Consider the following 24586-nt stretch of genomic DNA (forward strand, 5'->3'; position numbering starts at 1 on the left):
TGTCCAGCCTGGGGAGCATTGCTAATTTACTAGTGTCCTCCCATTGCTCACTTTTAGAGACCTGCTTATTTTGCCCTAAGCATTCTACCAGAGTGTATGTTTTCCCAACTGTTTCCCTAGTGTGCCTCTCCCTCGTTGCCCCCTACACTACATGTTCCACGTCCCCTGTATGCTGGTCTCTAACCCAATGGTTCTCCTCATCACCCACTCCCTCTGTTGCTTACCTCACCTGCTTCCTTATTTTCTCTTACCTTTTGCTTGTCCTTCCTCCCCGCCACATGTCCCTGTTGCATTCTCGCCCATGTGCTTTTCCCCTGCCTGCTTACCTCAGCCCTGCTCTCCTTCTCTTGATCATTGCTTCTCCTCCCAAACTCCCACCCTCTGTGTTGCCTCCGTCCCACTCCTGCATTACTACACCCCTGCCCCTCTGCTTTGCTGCTTTCTTCCCACACTAGCACTCTGTTGATCAACCCACCGACACTTCAATGAGAAAAAAACTCAAGTCATTTTGTATTGATTTATGCATTTCTATATCATGCAAACTTTACCCGTAGGTGTCCGAGAGTTTTACAATTAAGCAAAGTGAAAGTTACAACGATACATTCAAAATTACAAAATCTGAAAAGGTGGCTCAATGAGGGTTATACAAGTATAGAATACATATTTACAAAATTGAACTCTCATGAGTGATAAGTGGAAATCAGAGTCATGACCTGGGATGAGGAGAGTTATTCATAGAAAGGTCTCTAGAACAGAAGAGGTTTAAGATATGTTTTGAAAATCCCAAAATATGCCGTGGTCTGAAGGCTTGGAGGTTGCGAATTCCAAGTTCTAGTTGCATTACCTGAGACGGATTGCGCTATAAATCTTTCCCTTTTGAAAGTTGGAGGATCGAGCAGTACATTTTCGACATGTAAGTTGGTCTTAAGTTGCCTGATATTTTGAGTTTGTTGGCCAGGTAGCAAGGGGTGGAAGTGTGAATCTCTTCATGGATGATGCAGGCAGTCTTATAATTTGACAAAGCTTCAATGGGAAGCCAAAAAAATGAAATCAGAATGGGTGTATTATGATCATTATTTTTGGCACCATAGACAAAACGTGCCGCTGAATGGAGGATGGGTTTTAGAGGGGAGACCAGCAAGGAGAGAATTGCAGTAGCCCAGTATGGAGAGAACAAAATATTGGACCAGAGTTTTCAGGTCTTGCTCAGGAATGAAACGCCGAGTCCACCAGAGAAGGTGCCGTTGGTAGCAAGTATTTTTAACCATGGTGTTGGTTTGGGAATGTAAGTTAAGTCTTTTGTCCAGGATGATAGCTAGGGATTTGGCACTGTCAACAATGGTAGGTTTGTTGTTAAGGATGTTCATATTATCCATCCATGATTGAACAGGAGGAGGAGAGTTTGAGGTAAAGAGAAGAATGAATTCAGTTTTGGAGGTATTCAGAATTAGATGATGAGATGTCATCCAATTATGGATCCAATTATGGATGGAGTTGAGGGTCGTGTCCAGGATTGAAATGTCATGTGCAGAGGACTCCTTTATGTAGAATTGGGTGTCATCAGCATAGAGGTGATGATGGATTACGGACTTTTCTAGAAGGTTTCCCAGAAGTTCATGTAAAGATTGAAAAGGGTGGGCACAAGCATTGAGCTTTGAGGGAAGCCTTGGTACACAGTCTGGATGTAGAGAGACAGTTCGCTATTTTATTCCTCTGAGATCTGCCAGAGACTTATGATTCAAACCATTTGAGCACTGTACCTTTAAAAACCATTATTTGTTTTAATGTGTTCAGAAGAGTGGTATGATTAACTGTGTGAAAGGCAGCACATAGGTCCAGAAGGGTTTCTTTAGAACTAGAGTAACCTGACTGTTTTGATGGGCAACAGGAAATGAGCCTTGGCTGAGGAAGATTTAACCAGACTAGTCCAGTAGGGGAGCATGTAGGTGTGGAAGTCAATTGCAATGTCACTAGGGATGGGGTCAATAGAATGGTTTGAAGGTTTTGTTTTCAGAATGCTCTTGAGGAGGGCATCCTCAGTGATGACATCAAAGTTGTGCCAAGCGACTTTGGATTTGCAGTTCCTAAGGGCGTAGGATGGGTGACATGGCCAACGAGTGATTTCACTTTTTTCTCAAAGAATTGTGCAAATTGTACCGCTTTCTTGGGAGAGTCATCAAATGTGATGGTTGAGGAAGAGATGCTGGTAGTTTTAATTAGGTCAAATAGCTTTTTAGGTCTCTTCTTGGCAGAGTCGAGGTGGGTTCTGAAGTGATTCGCTTTTTCACTAAGGATGTGTTTGTGATAGCGTGATCTTACTTAACCGAGAAAAATGGATGAATGGGATTGTCTCCATTGCTTCTCCAGGTCCCTCAGGTTCTTTCTTTCTTCATAGAGGGACTTCTTGAACCAAGGTGCAGAAGGTACGGGACTTTTTGTTTCGTAGTGGAGCAACATTGTGTATCACGACGTAGTCAAAACATTGACGTCGGAGTTGCGGTTGAAGGCTGGAAGTGCCTTCATGGCTGTGTTACAGAGTGTGGCAAGTTCGATGTTTTTGGTGTTGCAAAACCAGGTAGTAGCTCTTTTAGGTTGGCCATGGGTTACAGAATGAGATGGGTATATTGAGAAGGGGATGGGGAAGCATGCAGGGTGTGCATGCCTACAAAATTATGCAATCACTGCATCATATCTCCTTTGTTTACTTTGTTTCCTTTAGCCATGCCACCAGGAGTCGTCCCAGGCTGAAGGGTTGGAGCTGAGGATGATGACCTCTGTCTTGTCCGAGTTCAGCTTCAGGCGGCTGGTCTTCATCCAGTCGGCGACGGCCTTCATTCCTTCATGGAGGTTGACTTTAGCGGTGATCGGGTCCTTTGTGAGGGAGAGGATCAGCTGAGTGTTGTCGGCGTAGGAGATTATGTTGAGGTCGTGCTGTCAGGCTACGTGTGCGAGCGGGACCATGTAAATGTTTAACAGCGCCGGGCTGAAGGAGGATCCCTGGGGTACGCCGCAGATGATCTCGGAGGCTTTGGAACCGAATGGGGGGAGTGGACGCTCTGGGTTCTGCCGGAGATGAAGGAGGTGGTCCAATACAGAGCCTTGTCTCGGATCCCTGCTGCGTGGAGGCGTGCGCGTAGTGTGCGGTGGCAGACGGTGTCGAAGACGGCAGAGAGGTCTAGGAGGATGAGTGCTGCGGTCTCACCGTTGTCCAGCAGGGTCCTGATGTCGTCGGTGGCAGCGATGAGGGCAGTCTTGGTGCTGTGGTTGCTGCGAACGCTGACAGGGAAGGGTCCATGATTGCTGTCTGTTGACGGTTTTCTCGATGATCTTGGCTAGGAAGGGGAGCAGAGAGATGGGCCGGAAGCTCTTGAGGTCTCTTGGGTCTGCCTTAGGTTTTTTGAGTAAGGCGTTGATCTAGGCGTGTTTCCAGATTTCTGGGAAGGTCGTGGTCTCGAGGGAGAGATTGATGACGTTGCGCAGTTGGGGTGAGATGGAGCTGCTTGCTCTGTTGAAGACGTGGTGCGGGAATGGGTCTGATGGAGAGCTGGAGTGGATTGTGCGCATGGTCTTGATGGTGTCATCGACGCTCATGCTGGCCCAGGCTAGCAGGGGGTCGTGGTCGATGGTGTGCGGAGGATCTGTTGTGTTGCTGTCTGTTGGGGCTGTCTGGATGTTGAAGCTGTCGTGGATGTCTGCTATCTTGCGTTGGAAGAAGGTGGCGAGAGAGTCGCACAGGGCTTGCGACAGCTGGATGTCGTTGGTGTTGGAGCTGTGGTTGGAGATTTACTTCACGATTTTGAAGAGCTCCTTGCTATTGTGTGCGTTGTTGTCGAGGCGGTCTTTGTAGGAGGTCCTCTTGGCCGCCCTGATGAGGTGGTGGTGGCTTTGGATGGCGTCCTTGTGTGCTGCGAGGCTGTCCGGAGTTTTTTCACTGTGCCATTTCTTCTCTATTTTCCGGCAGGCTAGCTTGGAGGCTAGGAGTTCTGGGTTGAACCAGCTGGCCCTCTTGCTGGGTCTCTGTGGGGGGGTTTCTTCGGCGAGGGTGTTGGTGCAGTCCTTGATCCAGCGTCTGAGGCTGTGGGCAGCGTCGTTGGTGTTGGAGGGTTCGGTGGGTGGGCTGAGAGCGAGGTTGGCTTGTAGTTGGTCTTTTGTGATTTAGTTCCAGCAGCAGCGGGGGATCTGTTGGGTGTGGTGGTGTGTGGTGGGTTTCTGGAATGCAAAGTGGATGCAGCGGTCGTCGGTCCAGAGGAGTTCGGTGGTGTGGCTGACGGAGACGTACAGGCTTGAGGAGAAGACGGGTCGAGCGTGTGGCCGGCAGAGTGGGTGGGCGTTGTGACGAGTTACTTCAGTCCGAGGTTGGCGAGGTTATCGATCAGGGTTGTGGAGTTGTTGTCGTTGTTGTTGTCAAGGTGAAAGTTCAGGTCTCCGAGGAGGATGTAGTCGGTGGAGGTCAGGGCATGCGTGCTGATCAAGTCGGCGATGAAGCTGAACTGGGGCAGGGTCCGGGGGGGGGGGGGGGGGGGCGGTAGACAAGTGTGTCTCTGAGGGTGGAGTTAGGGTCTGGAACAGAAGGTAAAAGGGGCACAGAAACGAGAGAAAAACGAGTGGCACAGAGGGCAGAAGGGCACAAAAAACAAGTGGAACAGTAGGCAAAATGGGGCACAAAAACGAGGGAAAAACGAGTGGCACAGAGGGCAGAAGGGCACTAAAAAACGAGTGGAACAGAGGGCAAAAGGGCACAAAAAGGAGTGGAACAGAAGGCAAAAGGGGCACAAAAACGAGGGAAAATCGAGTGGCACAGAAGGCAGACAGGCAGACGGGCACAAAAAACGAGTGGAACAGAAGGCAAAAGGGGCACAAAAACGAGGGAAAAATTATGGCACAGAAGGCAAAAAGGGCACAGAAATACCGGAAAAACGAGTGGCTCCGTGGCAAAATACAGAATACAGAAATACAGAATACAGAAATACAGGGGCAGCTAAGAACAAAAGTCAGAATCGGCAGAGAGGCATGGGGGCAGCGAGGGGAACAGAAGGGAATACCCGGGCAGAGACATGGGGGCAGCGATGGGTACAGAAGGAAAGACCAGGCATAGAGAGCACGGGGACAGCGAGGGGAACAAGGGGAAGAAAAAGGGGCACGGCCCCGTACAGGCAGCGGGGGAAGACCGACAACATCAGTCACAGACACAACAATGAAAATACAGGCAATACAATAAAAAAAATAAAGCTGAGGATGAACAAACCTACATACGGCCTACCACTGGCCACCAGGGATGAGGCGCAGGTTGTAGCCTGTGGGTGGTGGAGGGCCTCAAACTTCCTCAGCAGCGGCAGCTGGGGCAGGGAGGCACATGTGGTGTTGTGCGGAGGGGGAGCGACCTACCTGGTGGGGTCAAGGGTCGCTCTCCTCACCGCAGCCGGCCTATATGGGGTTGTGGGAGGGAGGAGGAGCTGGTAGGCGGGAGGCAGGGGCAGCAAATTGGCAGTGGGCTGTCAGGGGGCGGGCCGTAGGGGACGCAGCGGCGAGGGACAACGAAGGTAACAGAAGGAAAAAGGGGCACAAAATCGAGGGAAAGACAAGTGGCACAGAAGGCAAAAGGGCACAAACACGAGTGGAACAGAAGGTAAAAGGGGCACAGAAACGATGGAAAAGCGAGTGGCACAGATTGCAGAAGGGCACAAAAAAACAAGTGGAACAGAGGGCAGAAGGGCACAAAAAACGAGTGGAACAGAGGGCAGAAGGGCACAAAAAACGAGTGGAACAGAGGGCAGGAGAGCACAAAAAATGAGTGGAACAGAAGGCAAAAGGGGCAGAAAAACGAGTGGCACAGAGGGCAGAAGGGCACAAAACGAGTGGAACAGAAGGTAAAAGGGGCACAGAAACAAGGGACTAACGAGTGGCACAGAGTGCAGAAGGGCACAAAAAAACGAGTGGAACAGAGGGCAGAAAGGCACAAAAAACGAGTTGGAACAGAAGGCAAATGGGGCACAAAAACGAGGGAAAAACGTTTGGCACAGAGGGCGGAAGGGCACAAAAAACGAGTGGCACAGAGGGCAGAAGGGCACAGAAGAAAGAGTTGAACAGAGCGCAGAAGGGCACACACAACGAGTGGAACAGAAGGCAAAAGGGGCACAAAAACGAGGGAAAAACGAGTAGCACAGAAGGCAGACAGGCACAAAAAACGAGTGGAACAGAAGGCAAAAGGGGCACAAAAATAATGGAAAAACAAGTGGCACAGGAGGCAAAAGGGCACAGAAATACCGGAAAACGAGTGGCACAGAGGCAGAATACAGAAATACAGGGGCAGCTAAGAACAGAAGGCAGAACGGGTAGAGAGGCACGGAGGCAGCGAGGGGAACAGAAGGGAAAACTGGGCAGGGAGAGCACGGGGACAACGAGGGGAACAGAGGGAAGAAAAAGGAGCACAGACCACATACAGGCAGCGGGGGAAGACAGACCACAGCAGTCACAGACACAACAATGAAAATATAGGCAATACAATAAAAGCAATAAAGCGGAGGATGAACAAACCTACCTACGGCCTACCAGTGGCCACCAGGGATGAGGCGCAGGTGGTAGCCTGCGGGTGGTGGAGGGCCTTGAACTTACTCAGCAGCGGCAGCTGGGGCAGGGAGGCACAGGGGGTGCTGTGCGGAGGGGAGCGAGCTACCTAGTGGGGTCAATGGTCGCTCATCTGCTTACCGGTGAAACTGCAGGTCTTTTCTCACAGCTGACACCTAGCACCGTGTCATGAGGGTGACTTTTAGCCAGTCCCGACTTTTCGTCTAGGTGTATTACAAATGTTGTGAATTTTTAACCACAACTATTACGTGAAATGTTGAATTTGTACAAGTCTCAGTAGGATACGTGCTATTGACTAATAAGCCAGCACTGACAGAAAGTCCCTATAATGATATGTGAGGCCCTTCGGCAATTTAGTCTTTCTTGGAGTGATGCTTATGAAATTCCAGTCACGACAAACTAAAATAGTGAATACATAGGAATTTGGCATATGTAGTTCACCAGGCTTGTTTAATCACCTATGAGAAACCACTTTTCAGTCGGCATGACAGAGAGAGTACTCAAGAGAATAGACTTAGGATGCCTCACAGATTCTCACCTGCCGCAGTGAATGCTTAGTATTTGTGACACAGTGAGAGCTTCTCGGTTGTCCCTGCCAAATTCTGGGCTTGGTGGATACCAAGGTTTCCTGGTCTAGATTTCCTCTCATGTCTCTTTCTTCCACCTCTCTATATGACTTGCTTTTGTTGCTGTTTTCCTGTCTTTCTCTTCATTCTTGCTTTTTTTTTGCATTCCTCTCTTTCTGATGAGTAAGCCCCAGTCAGAAAATGAATGTAGCCCTCCCTTTATTGTAGCACTGTGTCTTTACTTAACTTTGTAGCACCCTTTTGTGTTGGTTATTTTTAAATATTTGACCATTAATCCCAATAATTTATGAATTACGAATCCAGTGGTGTTGGTGTGCCTAATGTACAACTTAATGTTTGATTTAAGTCAATGGGTTATTTATTGTGCCCCCAAGTAACTAAGTTGTTATTCAATTATCGCGAATGAGCCATTGTATTTTGTAAGGATATATTTTACCCAGATTCCTGTGGATATCCGGTTGCTTCTGTAATACTGGTTTCGTTTTAAACCAGCAGAACTTTCTGGGCCGAGTTTATAATGAGAAAAGTGAGGCCACAAGCCACAGAATGCAAAACGTTGTTGGCTCCAAAGCCACGACTGAATAAAGTTTGAAATTAACTGCTTCTGATTTAAATGTCTTGTTTGTTTCACAGTTAAAAATTGTTTTTTTTTGTTCCTTTATAAGAATTGTTATTTTTTTCTGATTCTGTTTTACAGGTAAAAGATTAACTATGTCTGGTTGTATTTGGAAGATAATTCATATTTATGAAACGGTTCTTACGAAGTTGAGTTGCATATTTCCACTATGAGCAGTTGTGCAAGTCGTTCCCTATTGAGGGCTATTGGACAAGTTCAGATAGTCAGACTTTCACTGGACCACGGTGTCACAGGAATTTCTGCAAACTATTGCCTCAGGAGAAAACTACATTTGTTTCAACTAGACAACACATGGACAGAGCTCTCAAGAACAACTTCTTATAAGCATTGGTCACTCGCTCGTTTTTTGCATGGAGATAGACCAGTGGGTAGTTCAGAAGACAGAAGTCCAGAAACTAGCACAGAACAAGATGACACGTGTGAAAAAAGTGAACAGTCAGAGCAGGTTCAGATTCCTGGAGCAGTGTCTGCTAATTCTGTAAATCGATTTCACCGCTCAATTCCTAAACGACGACAGTTTGGTGTAAGGCAAAGTTTTGCAAGCTCCTTGGAAAAAGATGCAAATATCGAGGAATACAATAATCACCTCATGCAGGAAGAATCACAGCTACAAGATTTTACTGTTGCTCTGCGAAAGTGCACTTCTCCCTCAGATGTGCTAGAACTTACCACCCAATATTCCCTATCTTGGAAGCAGCACAGCAACTGTCTGACTGCCATGTGGGATTCAACAAAAAAGATGCCTGAAGAGAAGAGACGGTATGAGCGCACATTGATGTTTGAGCACCCAGCTTTTGCACAGTTGTGTCTCCGTGTCTCACAAGAAGCCTGCAGGATGACCCCTGATGATTTGGTATACAGCTTACACGCGCTGCTTAAGTTAAAAGTGTCCCAGCGTGCAAGAGTGATTGAAACTCTTTTCAAGCATTGCCAGGTAAGAATCATTGCCTATTGTTTTTGAATTTTCTTGATTAATATGATGTTGCTCTACAAACGTTACCTATTTCAAAACTTTAAGGTAGTTTCCTTGTGAGTTGTTTGTTTAGCAATGTAGATTCTACATACAATTTCATAATAGTTATTGTTTATTTAAAAAAACAACTACAAGTTATCATAGGCTGTGATGCAGTTCAAGAGTATTAGAGGAGAAACATTTTTGGGAGAAGCAATAGAAAAGAGTGGCAGGGAAGAGCAATCTGAAGCCAGCCAATACATTACGGGGTTCTGGCCATGCAAAGCAAGTGGAAGAGGGGTGATTGCTAAGTGATAAAGCTGCAATCACTAAAACCGATTTGTGGTTGTTGAGATGGGAATGGCCTGACAGAAAAGTCGAAGATTAAGGTTGGACTCTGAAAGGAAGCACTTGTTTTCTTTGGGGATGTCTGGATATCTTTTTATCCCAAATGTTAGGTTCTGGTCATATTCACTGAATGATAGAAATGTCTCTAGAAATCTGGAAGAGATCACACAAGTCAATGACAAAAAATCCCTGTACCCTAGACATTAGTTAGCATTCGTCTGTTAGGCATGAGAACATAATGTGCTGGAATAATCTATCATATAGTTCCAGACTCACCCCCTCTCAATTCTATGGTTATGTGTGTATTCTCTAATGCCATCCTGTCCATACCAAACCACTGTTTGTAACTACCAGTAGGAAATTCCAGTGTGCATTCAACTCGACATATCCTATGAGGTCTGCCCTACTAAGACAATCCATCCACCCACACTTAAGCAGTCAAAACAAAAAATTGTGTGGCGGAGAGGAAGGCACCTCACGGGTGAACACCCTCGGGGAACTTGGCAGATGTTACCAATACTATGCCCCTTTCTCATCATTGGTTGCCATTCCTTTTCCATGAGAAAATAGTGTCAGAACACAAAAAGTGTAAAACAAGAAGGTGCTAAACAAGGAGCTCAAGAAATAGCTCCCTGACGTGACAAACAATACAGAGTGAACGTAAAATCAACAGACACACCAACTATACCACTTTATTACTGACTTAGGTGTGTACTGATGAGTTAAAAAGGCTGGTAGCTTGCTGTCTCATACCACTACCTGTAACCAACATGTTTCACTGCCCAAATTTTTTTATGGCAGATTCATCAGGATTCACCACTCTGTCACCGCACCAGTGTTGGACATCTTTTAATCAGGAAACTGTCGAGTTGAAAGACACATTTAAAACCAATTAGAACCAATTCTGGACCAGACATATCTCCATATTTTATCAAATCATAAGACGGAAAATTAAGGGGAAAATTACCCACAACCAGCCATATCCTCTCATACCAGCCGGTCAGGAAATTATCCGCCCTGCTGTAGATTGTAGTATCAATCTGCAAGTAATCCAAATGTGGTTAGAGTGAAATTTACCTAACCAAAACGTCCCCCTGTCATGCTATGTACTGATGTTTAAAGACATGCATCAAATTTTCATTACAGATCTGTCCCTCATTAGTTTCATCCAAATTTCTTATTTCGAGACACCATGAGAGATGTACTGTACTTCCGGCACGGGTTTTCATGTTAAAAATCATAACGTTTTGTTTCGAGGTATAGTTTCTAACCAACTACACAAGAAAAACAGTTGCGCAAAGAAGCGTCAACTAATGCAGCACAATTCCTGACAGAACCAGTGTCTACCAATGTTTGTTTGCACACCAAACACGCGTTCACAGCACTGCACTTCGGTGTTTGGCAGTCGCCTGTATTCAAAGCTATTCTCGAAGGCGCTTTTATCAAACAAGACCAAATTTAGATCTTGTTGAGTTTCGGCGATTTAACTTGACCAATTCCCCCAGACCGCATGCCAAGGACTCTTAGTTTTCTGACTCAGCTGTAATTTTTTTCAAGGCATAGGTAATCATTGTGTTGATGAGGTAGGTCTGATGAGATCCTAATTTGTCATTGATTTCAATAGAATTCAGTAGTTAGTTGCTGTTTAGGATTCATAGATTTAGACAATACTAACTAAGCTCTTTCGACTAAGACCGAGTAGAAAGCAGTCAGCCTACCATTGACGGTCTGTCGAGCTCCTAGTGCTCTGTGAGTGATTAAAAAGGTAGACTTTGCCTTTTAAGCTGATTTGTAGCATTTGTGAACTGTAGGTCAGATATTAGACCAAGTCTCATGGTTGGGTCTTGACAGTGCATGCTACTGAGGGCGTGTTTCTTAATGAGTTGTGTGGGACCTGAGCTTAGGATAGGGCGTGATCCAGTTAAAGAGGGGTGCCCTAACCAATGAGGTAAAGGTTCCGGGGCTAACCCTACCCACTATGGGCATTTTTTTAAATGCCCAAAGTTTTTGAGCACATCAAAATTGGGCTCCTAGGGCTGGGGTTGTGTTTGTAGTATACTATAGTAATCCCAGTGTCATTCCACATTCAACACCAAAAATCCAGTTTCATGTAATGCCTGTAGCCTCACCGTCTTCTGATACCCAAGTCTGGTATAATTAAGCTTAGGTTTCAGAATGTAGACTGTGGATGCACATACATTGTTTTGGAATTCTGATTTCCCCCCTTTGAAGTGCCCCCTAAATGTTATATGTAGACCAAGTAGACCTATCAAACAGGCTGTGATACTAAAATGTCAAAAGAGGCCCCTATCACAGGGCTGGGATGACAAGCATAACATAACATAACTTGTGTATTTGTAAAGCGCACGTTCACCCCAGCAACAGGGCATCGTGGCGCTGCAATAACAGATGCATATTGTTACACAACTCAATGGTACTAATTTTATCAACCTCAAATGGATGAAAGGCTCAGTGGACCCGCCGGGATTTGAACCTGTGACCATGAGGTCGAACACAGGCCCCTGCAGTGGATATATTAGTCCACTGAGCCACCAGACCCCTGATATTTGCCTGTGACAGGGAGCGACTCTTTGAAATTTGCCCCAAGTGTCATATGAAAAGCCCCAGCAAACCTGTCAAGCAGGCTGTGACATTCAAGAAGGACCTGACACTTTAATGTAAAAAAAAAGGATCCTCTCAACCCCATATCATATTCTGTCACCTTAATAGGGGGTCATCTTTGCCCATTCAGCCTATTGTTTTGCTTCTGGAAACAAGTTATCACCTGATGCATGCCTGTTTAAATGCTAATTACAGTCTGGCCAAATTGAGAGAACAAAATGCTGAGTTCGCTCCCAGGGGCTTCAGGTAAGGCAAAAGTAACTTTTTAAAAGTTATGTTTTCATAATATTTATAACAAATCAGAATTCATCATAGAAATTGATTTTTAACAACTATTTTTTGTATCTAGTCCGAATTACCAAAGTCCAAGATTAGTACTTAATATTGCATTCCAGTGTTTTCCTTTGGAACAGCTAAACCTACTACAGTGAAAACAGGTTGGAGGGCATTTTCGCTGTAAGGCTGTTTAACAGTAAACGTTTACCTGTTCTATTTTTAAATACCCTGCATTCTATCTTTATGGGAACTAAGCCCTAGTTAGCTGAGACTTGTAAATGTTTAAAACAAAGGTTTAGGCCTGTCAAAAAGGATTCTTTTGAAAGGTCGCATTTTTTGTTAAAACCTGCACAGCCAGGATAATGGTGCCAGGCTTGCAGCCATGTTTACATTGTCACTGTAGTGAATAAAACAATGGGTCCTGCAGTCCTCGTGTTAATGTACAGGCTTTGGGTACACTTGATACCCTGTACTTATTGGTAAATTAAATATGCCAACCAGGACTATACTAGTGATACCATGTTGAAAGGAGGAGCACAAGCACTTTACCACTAGTTAGCCAGAGAAAAGTAAGGATCACCAGAAGGGCAGAAAATGTAACTATATATATTACAACGTGGTAGTGGCCATTCTATAGTTATAGTTAGGGTTCCTAGAGATAGGAATTCCCTGGATTTTCCCCCATTGATAAATTTGTGCCCCTTTGATGAATCTCCATGAAACTTTGCAGACCTATTCCTCTTTCTGCATTGGCAGAGTGTGCAAAGTTTACCGAAGATTTGTCAAGGTGGTGCACAGAAAAAAGGGCGGTGGTCCCAAAATGTGTTTGCACACCAATGCATTTCCCATAGACTTTGTACCCACGCGTAGCTCAAAAACAGCTGAACGGATTTTAATGAAATTGGCAAGATTACACATTATGGTTGGCAGATGATCCTTTTGTTTTTAGTTTCAAGGCATTTTAACTTAGTGATCTCTGTAGTTGCAGTACTTTCCAGAAATGTCATGTTCTTTTGTGGAAGTACAGCAGTACATAGCACTGACAAGTCATTATGTGAACAGCAATGCCGTTTTTAGGTACTCTTTGGCTGTGTTCTGCATTACGCCTTCAGATATAGAGTAGTATTGGTTTTGATATTTTCCTCTCCCTATTACCACTTTATTAAAGTGGTAGTAGGTAGATAGAAATATTTATACTTTGGCATGCAATTTACTTAAAATAAATTCGAAAAACAAATAAATTAATACATATACTGGAGTATACTGTATTTAAAAAATGTAGTGTACTATAGTATTTTTTCTATTTTTAACATTTTTAAATATGCACAGAAAAGGCTATGGAGTACTGCAGTCATACCCACAAATGTCCACACTACTGAAAAAATGTGCATTCCTCCCTCAACTGCTGTAAAAAGAAATTCATAAATACATTTCTCTACATATTACCCCTTTAATAAAGTGGTAATAGGTAGTGAACACCAATAAAAACTACTGTCTACCTGTATTTCGGACTGTAACTTAGAAATCAGCAAAATATAGAATGCAACCAAACTATGTTAAGTACAACATAGCTGCCTTTTACCCTTGGTATACACAGCCATTAGCCAATCACATGCTGACTTCTCATCCACTCTAACCTACTATAATGTACAACAATCCACGGTTTGCTATTCCAATGTACAGTACTCCACTGCACCTAATTCCACTCTATGCCACCCCCCACTGCTCAACGGTACACTGCTTCAATGTATGCTACTCTACTGTACGCTATTCCACTCTACCCCATGCCACTCTACTATACTCTTGCACTCTATGCCCCTCCACTCTATACTATTCTACCGTATGCCACTACACTGTGCCTCCATCCACTGTATGCTGGTTCATTCTGCACCACTGCACTCTATGCTACTCCATTTTATGGTATTACACTCTATCACACACCACTCTACGCCACTGCACTTTACAGCACTCCACTGTACACTGTTCCACTCTACCACACTCTACACCAATTCACTGTACTCTACTCACCCCTCCACACCACTCTACTGTATGCCACTGCATTCTATACCACTCTGCTGTACGGCATTCCAATCTATTCTACTCCACTTTATGCTACTCCACTGTACCTCACTCCACTGTATGCCAGTCCACTCTACACCAATCTACGCTATTCCACTGTATGCAACTCCACTCTTCCCTACTCTACTGTACACGACTGTATGCCACTACAGTGTACGCTATTCAACTGTAGACTAGTCCACTCTACAGCAGTGCTCTGTTCCCCACTCCAATCCATTCTATTTCACTGTATGCCACTCCACTATACGCTATTCCACTTTAAAGCACACCACTGTACATTAGTCCATGGTTCCCCATTCCATTGTATACTATTTCACTCTACCCCCCTCCACTGTATGCCAATCCAGTCAATGACATTCCACTGTATGCTATTTCACTCTATGCCACTCCACTGTATGCTATTCCATTGGACGCCACTCCACTGTATGCCGTTCTGCTTATGGCACTGCATGCCACTACACTCTACAATATTATATTCTACGCCACTGTTGCAGTCTGTCCTACACTCTTGTCTACTCTACTTCACTCCACTGTAACATCTTGGACACCACTATATGCCACTACACTGTACTCCACTCTACAACCGTTTCACACACTCTTCAACATGGCATACTACTCTACTGTACGACATACCACTCCACTCTATAATACTTAACTCCACTATGCCACGTCACTACAGTGTACTACACTCAACTGACACTGTACTATACGAGCCGCAACTCCACTATGTGACACTTTAGTCTACTCTACACTAAGCCACTCCACTCAATGACATTGTACAATAGCTTACGCCACTATATGCTGCTCCTCTCTACAACACTCTACTGCACTCGATAAAACTACACTCTACAACATTCTATGCCATTGTACAACTCCGTACTGCTCTGTGTGCCCCTATATTGCACTGTACAGCACTCTACTCTATGCCATTCTATGATACTCTACTCAACTCTACCACTCGATGGCCGTCCACTCAACGACACTAAAGTCAACGATACTCAACTGAACGACACTCGGCTGTTCTGTATGTCACGCCACTCAACTGTACAACATGCCACTACACGCTACAATACTTCACTATACTACACGCCATGCCACTCCACTTTATAACACTTTACTATATGCCACGCTGCTCCACTCTTCTCGACTGTATTCCACTGCAAAACACTAGACTCTAACACTACTCTGTAGGATACTGTCCTTTACTATACTCTACGACACTGCACATAGCACTCAATTAAAAGGCACTCAACACTATGATTTCAAACGCATTTTATTAAAACAAGAAAAATAATTAACTTTTAATGAAAAAAACAAATGTTGTAACTAAGTTATAGTTAGGAAAATTCAGTTTATTCTTTATATACAAGCCCAACGTAAACTACACAAACTGGAGAAATTATAAAGTTATAGTTATAACTTACATTTCTGCTTTACGCACCAATAGATAGAATCTACATTTCTAATGTACGCACCAACTTAGATTTACTATATGTTGCACACATTCTTCATGCATCATTCCCCATACTACATAAACTTTAACTCAACGTTTCTTCCTGCACTGAATATATCTTTGCATATTATTAGAACTATGTTTTCACATGCTAGAAGTTATACAAGACTAATACATTGGAAAGTACATCATTTCTCAGAATACAGTGCATGGCAGAGTGGCGAGTTATAGTTAATGTAGTGTGGTGATTGATATGAGAACCATGTGTACCGAGGTGTGTGACGTATAGTAAATTGGAGGAGATGGGGATATTATAAAAATACGTTTTATATAATGGTGATTAAATTGGACACTTAAATTATAACTATTACTTTACAACTTCTCCAATTTGAATAGTTTAGGTTGAGCTTGTATTTAAAGAATAAATAAAGCCTTTAACCATTTTTTATCACGTGTGTGTGTGTGTGTGTGTGTATGTACATGTGAAAAACAAATATATGTATGTATTTATATATAACATGCACTTACACAACATACACAAAATAATACTTACTAGTTGTACACATTCATATACCTGTTAGTACAAACAATGTTACACTGTAGTTGACTTTCCTTACGTTAACCCCCAAAGGCACCAGGGTGTAGTCAAGTCTCCTTGTATCCAACATAGTATTGTGCTGATTATAGATGGTCATGTAAGTGCTCCTCTACGTATTTGTTATGTTCATTGCAGACTTATTCTGCACAGTGCACAATTATAGGAGCGGTGAACCAGACAGAAAGATCTATGCTTTTTCATTTTGATTTGCTGCATGTAGTTTGTTAAAATGTTGTGTTTAATGTGCCTTTTTTCTCCCCAAGGAGCGTCTTAATGAGTTCAATGAGAAAGTGATGTCTGTTCTGGCCAGTTCCCTTGAGGGTCTAGAGAATACGAATAATGTGGAGGCTTTGCGATATGGGTTACGGTGAGGACCAACTCTCTTTTAAACACAGCACTTTTCCTTCGGGATGAAGGCTTTGCCTGTGATTTCTTTCATTTTCTTTCAGTTTTTTTCTGTGGATGCTTTGTCCTGTTTGGGAAGGAGGCATAGTTTGAAAATACTGGCTGCAAGAAAAAAGATACCTGTCCTGGCATGCACCCTCAGAACTGTACGGCCTTAATGATCAACACAGGTTATGTACATTAGAGCCAGAGCGCTGAAATGTCTCAAAGGAGAGGCCACATATTAAAGGGTAGCAATTGGTAGTGGGCCTTTGAGGGCATTGACTTACTTGTTTGGCTTGTTCCAGGTAAGTGGGGGAGATGCTTTGAGGTTGGGAAACTCAGGTTTCTCTTGAAATACCTTCCCCTACCTCCTCCCCCCATTCTGAGCTTTATTCACATGTGGTATGCTCCCTCACTACATGCACATATTGATGCCAATTGATACCCTCCTCTTGTTTTCTGTCTAAACAACTCCTCTCTGGATTTTAAAAGACACATAAATTAAATGGACTGTTGTCTGAGTTAGAATTGTGTTTCTCTTTGGAATAGATTTTAGAAACAACTTGGATCACATGATTATGAAACTAAATGCGATATTCGAATCCCTGCAGTAGCTGCAACTTACATCTACGTGCATTCAGATATCTATCCTCCCAGATACTGCACAGTCCCTGTACATACATCTTACACTTGACACCCAGTACGGTGCTTACAGGGCACCTCACCATGTGAATCAGCAGGATAGCTGGACAGTGCCAGCTCCTCCGCTAAGGTGGAGGAGTATCACCCCACTGCTTTTAACCAGTGTAAATGAAGGAAACATAAAATGATAAAGTTATTATCATTTTATGTTTTCATGCTACTTTGTGGGCGGGCGGGGATGCTCTGCTCTCCGAGCAGGACAAGGGAGGAGCGATTTTCCCACTCCAATTGTGCGATAACTGTTTGGCCAAACAGTCATGCGCACTTTGCATGTTCTCCGTACAGCCTGCATTACAGCCTACATAGAGCGCATGCCCAGGCCCCCAGTCCTCGTCTGAGTGCCGAACCACAGCGCTCAGACCAATCTGTGATTAGTCTGGGGAGCCTGGGTGCTTGCTGTTCAGCCAAGTCCTGGCGCAGAGGAGTGACGCGGTGGCGATACGTTTTTTTTTGTGTTTATTTTTTTACAATCCCATCCCCAATGCCTCACCACCCCAATCAGTGTTGGCCGCCACTGTAGCTGGATATTCTCTTCATTCCTCAGTTTGTCTAGTTTATTGGAGAAATGAGGCTGCCATAGTAATGAAAAGGTGTATAGAGATTTAATACCAGTGACTCTAGATGCCCTGTCCAACTTAATTGGCCACTGCATCATGTGTCATTACTGAAGAGGAGCTGTGTCCAAAGCGAGGATCAACGCCCACTTGCCATGAAGTGCGCAGACCATTGATGTCTTGAATGCCAGCCATGAAAAGATGAGTGAGAGCGAGTGACGAAGGACTGTCAACGTTTGTAGTGCAAATACCAGTATTTCTGGCCACCATGTTAGCATATATTTCCTTTGCTTTAGCCAAATGGTAGCGGCAGTGGCGAGGGACAAGCAGAATGGTGACAAGGCACCTGTGTTTGGGGTCTCTATGGCTGTCATCTTACAAAGGATTGTGAATTCAGCCTGCATATGAGGTACATCATGAACATTTCGTTTTTACATGTTGTGCAAGAATAAATGCTGCATTTTTTATGAAAGACTTTATAAGCAAGGAAAAACTAAATATCCACCATCTGGTTAAAGCAAAGGAAACGAATGCTAACATGACGGAAATACTGGTATTTGCACTACAAACTTTGACAGTTCTTTATCACTTGCCATTTTTCAAGGTTCCACAAATGAAATTACCCTTTCAGTAATTTAAACACACGTTACCTTTGATGAAGTGTTAATGAGCACTGAGGAAGGCAGTGTGCCGAAAGGCATTTGTTCTGAGTTAATCAAAGAATGTGCCGTGAGTGCTTAGTGCCTTTTTGGAGCCTCATATTTTCTACGTGACTCACCCTTGCCCTATCAAGAGACAGCACCCGTCCAGATTCGGCAGTTGGGTGAAAAGGAGCTTGAATTTCATTTCTGCCCGAACTGCTGTGGCTGAAAGGTGATACCATCCTATCAACCTGAAGAGTTACCAATTATTTAATTGTGGGAATGTAATCATACAGACGAAAACCTGTGGGATTGGACACCATTCAAAAAACCACGGCAGCTGCGAGGGGCAGACAGACTAATGACAAGGCACCTCTGTTTGGGGGCTCTCTGGCTGTCATCTTACAAAGGACTGTATGAATGCAGCCTGCATGTGATGGAACTTCATGAACATTTCGTTTTTACATTTTGTGCAAGAATAAATGCTGCACTTTCTATGAAACCTGCAGAGACCGCACCAACGGAGTCGGAGGAGGAATCGTCATCGTCCACCAGAACAGCATCAGAGTCTCGACTAGCACCGATGACGCGCACAGCACCGCCGAACACATGCATTTCCAGATGTAGTTGGTGGAGGTCAGGGCGTTAGTGCACTTCCAGATCCACACAGACCCTAACTCCACCCTCAGAGGCACCCTCGTCTACCGACCCCCCGGATCCTGTCCCCAGTTCAGCGACTCAATCGCCGTCTTTATCCGCACCCACGTCCTGACCTCCACTGACTAGATGCTCCTCGGAGACCTGAACTTTTACCTTGAGAATAACAACTCCACAACCCTGATAGATAACCTTGCCAACCTCGGACTGAAGCATCTCGTCACAACGCTCACCCACTTCAACGGCCACACGCTCGACTCAGTCTTCTCCTCAAGTTGCACGTCTCCATCAGCCACACCACCAAACTCCTCTGGACCGACCACCACTGCATCCACTTCGCCTTCCAGAAACCCACCACACCCCAACAGATCCCCCGCCGCGGCTGGAGCAAAATCACTGAAGACCAACTGCATACAAACCTCGCTCCCAGCCCACCCACCGAACCCTCCAACACCAACGACGCTGCCCACAGCTGCAGGCGCTGGATCAAGGACTGCGCCAACACCCTCGCCCCGCTGAAGAACCCCCCCCCCCTCCACAGAAACACCAGCAAGAGGCCCAGCTGGTTCACCCCAGAACTCTTTGCTCAAAGCAAGCCTGCCGGAAACACCAACGACATCCCACCGTCACAAGCCCTGTGCGACTCCCTCGCCACCTTCTTCCACCGCAAGATAGCAGACATCCACGACAGCTTCAACATCCAGACAGCCCCAACAGACAAGAACACAACAGACCCTCCGCACAACATCGACCACAACCTTCTGCTAGCCTGGGCCAGTGTGAGAGTCGATGACACTATCAAGACCATGAACACAATCCCCTCCGGCTCTCCGTCAGACCCATTCCCGCACCACATCTTCAACAAAGCAAACAGCTCCATCGCACCCCACCTGCACAACGTCATCAATCTCTCCCTTGAGACCGCGACCTTCCCAGAGAGCTGGAAACACGCCAAGATCAACGCCCTACTCAAAAAACCTAAGGCAGACCCAAGAGACCTCAAGAACTTCCAGCCCATCTCTCTGCTCCCCTTACCTGCCAAGGTCATCGAGAAAATCGTCAACAGACAGCTAACCCGATACCTCAAAGAAAAGAGAATCCTGGACCCTTCCCATTCAGGGTTCCGCAGCGGCCACAACACCGAGACTGCCCTCATCGCCGACATCAGGACCCTGCTGGACAACGGTGAGACTGCAGCACTCATCCTCCTAGACCTCTCCGCCGCCTTCGACACTGTCTACTACTGCACTCTACACGCACGCCTCCACGCCGCAGGGATCGGAGACATGGCTCTGGAATGGACCCAGAGTGTCCCCCTCCCCCCATTCCATTCCAAAGTCTCCAGGATCATCTACGGCATACCCTAGTGATCCTCCCTCAGCCCGACACTTTTCAACATTTACATGGCCCCGCTCGTACATGTCGCCCGACAGCACAACCTCAACATAATCTCCTACGCCGACGACACTCAACTAATCTTCTCTCTCACCAAGGACCCCATCACCACTAAAGCCAACGTCCACGAAGGAATGCAGGCCGTCGCTGACTGGATGAAGATCAGCCGTCTGAAGCTGAACTCTGACAAGATGGAGGTCCTCATCCTCAGCGCCAACCCTTCAGCCTGGGACGACTCCTGGTGACCGACGGCACTGGGGGCAGCCCCGACACCCACCGACCACGCACGCACCCTGGGAATCATCCTCGACTCAACACTCTGAATGACCAAGCAAGTCAACGCCGTCTCCTCCTCCTGCTTCAACAACCTCCGCAGACTCTACTACGGAAACGCCCTCTACGCGGGAGCCCCGACCAAGCTCATCAAACGACTACAACGCATCCAAAACGCCTCGGCGCGACTGATCCTTGATGTACCACGACACAGCCACATCACCTCCACTTGAGAAACCTGCACTGGCTCCCCGTCAACAAAAGGATTTCCTTCAAGCTCCTCATCCACGCACACAAAGCACTCCACAAGACCGGCCCAGTCTACCTCAACAGACTGCTCTCCTTCTACATGCCCAACCGCCAGCTCCGCTCCGCCAACCTCTCACTTGCCACCGTCCCGCGCATCCGAAGAACAACCACCGGTGGGAGATCCTTCTCCCACCTTGCCACCAAGACATGGAACACTCTCCCATTGAGCTTATGACTGACCCAAGACCTGCTGACCTTCAGGAGGATACTCAAGACCTGGCTGTTCGATCAGTAGGCCCCCCTTCTCCCCAGCGCCTTGAGACCCTTGCGGGTATGTAGTGCACTTTACAATTGATTGATTGATTGATTGATTGGATAATGATCCAGACCTTTACCCTGCCAAGCCATCTCCACCTGATGACAATGTATCCTATCAAGAACTTATTGCCAGGGCCGCACAATACCATGGAATGGTACTCCACAAAGAATCCTTAGAAGAGGATTTTTTTATTTGCGACACTAGGATCCACACACAGGTCGAGCCAAACACTCCCTATGCTTAAAGGAATGATGAACAGAACAAAATGGTTGGACAGGATTATTCGTAAAACAATTACCTAGACACACAGTCAATCTGTACCATGTGACCACTGGATTAATATTCCAAACAAATTTATTTTTATTTTTTATACATTTGCCAACAAATTTTTGAAAAACAGGCACAAACAGAACCACTGTCAGATCAAAAAGGTTCATATATACAGTATCTACAAACGTACATATTTACAAATTTGCAACAATAAATCAATCAAAAATGGTTAAACACACCAAAAAAAACATTCACATATATAGTAGTCCAAATGAATTGCAATTATATACAGTGCAAAAATTAGTCCATAAACAAAAACCAAGCACCAGTCCTAGGAGCTAAAAAACCAAACGACAGGCGGGATTGAGGTCGAAAACAAGCCTGCCTGCCTGTCTACAAAAGCCTGTGGTATATTGTTTTGTAGGGTTGCGAGGCTAGGGTACAGAATGGTAATATGATTTACATCCTAGCGGCACCCTTTGTTGTAGCCACAGGGTGGTATTGTCGACGCGTTTCGAACCTCAATGTTCAAGGTTCTCTTCAGGACGGGGACTGGGGGAAAGATTCTGCACGGTGGCACAAAGATTGCCGTAGTGTAGGTATAACGTAATTCACAGTCACACCTGCAGTAACGCAGAACAGGACTTTGGGCGTGGTGTCAGGCTTCAGGAGCATTCAGGGATCAGAGCGGCTCACATTTTTATGCGCGTTGGTCTGAGTCTGGGGACCACAGAGGAGAAAGCGGCCGGTCACTGACCCCAATTCGGGCCGGCAGGCAAGGTTGGCCCGGTTTGTGGAGGAATTAATCCAGCCTCACAAAGATCGGTGTTGCTCACTCTCTCACACCTTGGTACATATATTTGTCATTAATAAACTGTTTAAAAACAGTCATACTCACTGGATGATGACGTCAGTGATATTACTGACCCCGTTATGAGTGTTGTAATATGTGAGGTCATAAGCAGTCCATTGCGGGTGCGTGAGTTATAGTTAGCTCAGCTTACTAGAACGGCTGAATTCTATTTTGATTTTTTTTTTATATTGTACGGGTGAAATGTCAGCCTAACTATAACGTCTCTGTAACCTTTGTTTATTTCAGTGAATATATATATATATATATATATGTGTGTGTGTGTGTGTTTTTTTTTAAAAAGGTAAGCATTGCTATTTCACACTTAAAAAAGTTTGCACGCTAAAGTGCAAAAAAATCATGCTCTTACAGCCTATTGTTTGTATAAAGATCTTCCTTCACCTCATGATTTCAGATGGACACAATCACAAAAATATTGTTTACCTAGTACATATCATTACACAAGTTTGTAATCAAGCTAGGGATTCTTTATACCTTTAATCAGATAGAAACATGGGAATCCCTTTTCAACACCTCATGAGGCATAGAAGCACATCAGTTTATTTTACAATGAAAAAGAATTGTTACATCGGAGTGCTCAAAGCAATAAGTACATATAAACAATATAAAACTTTTTTAAGTCAGACATTCATTATGTGTTCTTATTAGACACTTGAGACCCAATCATCAACGAAGCCGCACGTGGTTTGTTGTTTGGAATTTTATAACACATTAGTTTTAAAGGTATATAAAATGCGTTCATATTTATTATTTTATTATAAAATATTTTGCTAACCTATTTTAAATGTAAAAATTAACAATACGGGAGGAGCTACGATCGCGACCACGATGGCCGCGTGAGTCCTAGGCTCCCGAGACCCCCGCCGCCCCGGGGATTATCCTGTTGATCATCCTGAGTTCTGGCTGCAGGCATCGATGCGGGCAGTGAAGCGGTGCTGAGCGCTTTGATCGGCGCTCCATTCGGCAGTGTGGTGCGGAAGAGAGGCCCCGAAAGATTGCGGCCCAGACATTTGTAAGCCGGGGACTCGAGTGAGAGTTGAGCCCCGGCTGCAATTGATCAATAGCGGGACCGAAACCGGAAGTCACAGGCTCGGTCCCGTGAAAGTTCCTGCCTCACTCCCGACGCCCCCCCGGAGCTGTTTGCGGGTGCGGAGCCGTAGTTGAGCTAGCCCAATAGCACGCATCGGTTGGGCTGGGGCCCCCCCCTCCCCCTTCCTTCTCCAGTGCATGTTCCCGGACAGCAGCTGGGGTGGGCTGAGCTCGCCGAGGCTCAGGCAGGCTTTGCCCTTAGCGTGCTGGGGCCTGGAAGACTCTGCAGCAGCCGGCCCGTGTAATTACTTGCCTCTTCTATGTAAAAAAATTGTAAATTGATACTTGTATAGCGCACTACTCACCCGCAAGGGTCTCAAGGCGCTTGTACGAATACCGCTGTGGAACCCATCCTAGCTTTCCCTGTGAGGTGTCCACTCCTGGGCACCCCCAAGGTGGAGGCCAGGTATCCTTAGCGTTGTGGGGGCCGTTGTGGAGATTAAACAAGCTATTGCCCAGAGTTGCAGAGTGGGACTCCATGGTTGGAATAGGCACCGAGACGAGAATTATCAGGTCCGTGGAATTTTTGAGCTCAAGACTCACCGAGGCGGGCAATTGAACCCTGGTCCCGGGCTAGACCTCTAAGGCTGGGTGCTGCTGCTGTGCTGCTTCCCCTGCTGGATAAGGCATTTTGACCCTCCCCTCCCCATGGACGAATATTAAGGTGGCTGGTTTATTGGGCGCCTGGAGCTCGGAGGTGCCTGTTTTGATTGTTGCGGCGCATCCTGGAGGGGAGCAGCGATTGAGCACGTAACCGACCTTGGATAGGGTGTGGAATTTTAGTTCGTGTATTGAACATCATCTACGCCATCTTGCAGACCCACGTACGAGCATACACGACAGCCATTTTAGGTACCATGGTCTCCCTGTTCACGATCGCCCGTCAGCACATTTCCCTGACCATGCAAGCCTTCCCCGCGCACCCTGGCTGCCCCCGCACTCACATGCACAAGTCATGAGCCCTCCCCTCCCATGACTCTGTCCCAGGGAATCGCACCCCGCGCCTGACCAACACCTCCTTTCCGTCCATGAATACCCCTCC

General features: G+C 45.7%; 1 protein-coding gene across 6 annotated transcripts in view; it reads left to right on the plus strand.

The window, feature by feature from the left end:
• The window catches only part of FASTKD2 (FAST kinase domains 2), a 328458-nt gene that overhangs the window by 38626 nt on the left and 265246 nt on the right, over positions 1–24586 (plus strand). For all 6 annotated transcript variants that reach the window (XR_013608646.1, XR_013608644.1, XR_013608645.1 and 3 more), the window contains exons 2-3: positions 7870–8743; positions 16401–16504. Coding sequence is in view for 3 of the 6 variants with exons in the window: in XM_078680305.1 (XP_078536431.1) it covers positions 7958–8743; positions 16401–16504 (890 nt within the window). In the remaining 3 variants the exon portion in view is untranslated. The remainder of the gene's footprint in view (positions 1–7869; positions 8744–16400; positions 16505–24586) is intronic.

This window comes from Lissotriton helveticus, chromosome 3_1 (assembly GCF_964261635.1).
Source record: "Lissotriton helveticus chromosome 3_1, aLisHel1.1, whole genome shotgun sequence".
NCBI classification, from domain to species: Eukaryota; Metazoa; Chordata; class Amphibia; order Caudata; family Salamandridae; genus Lissotriton; species Lissotriton helveticus.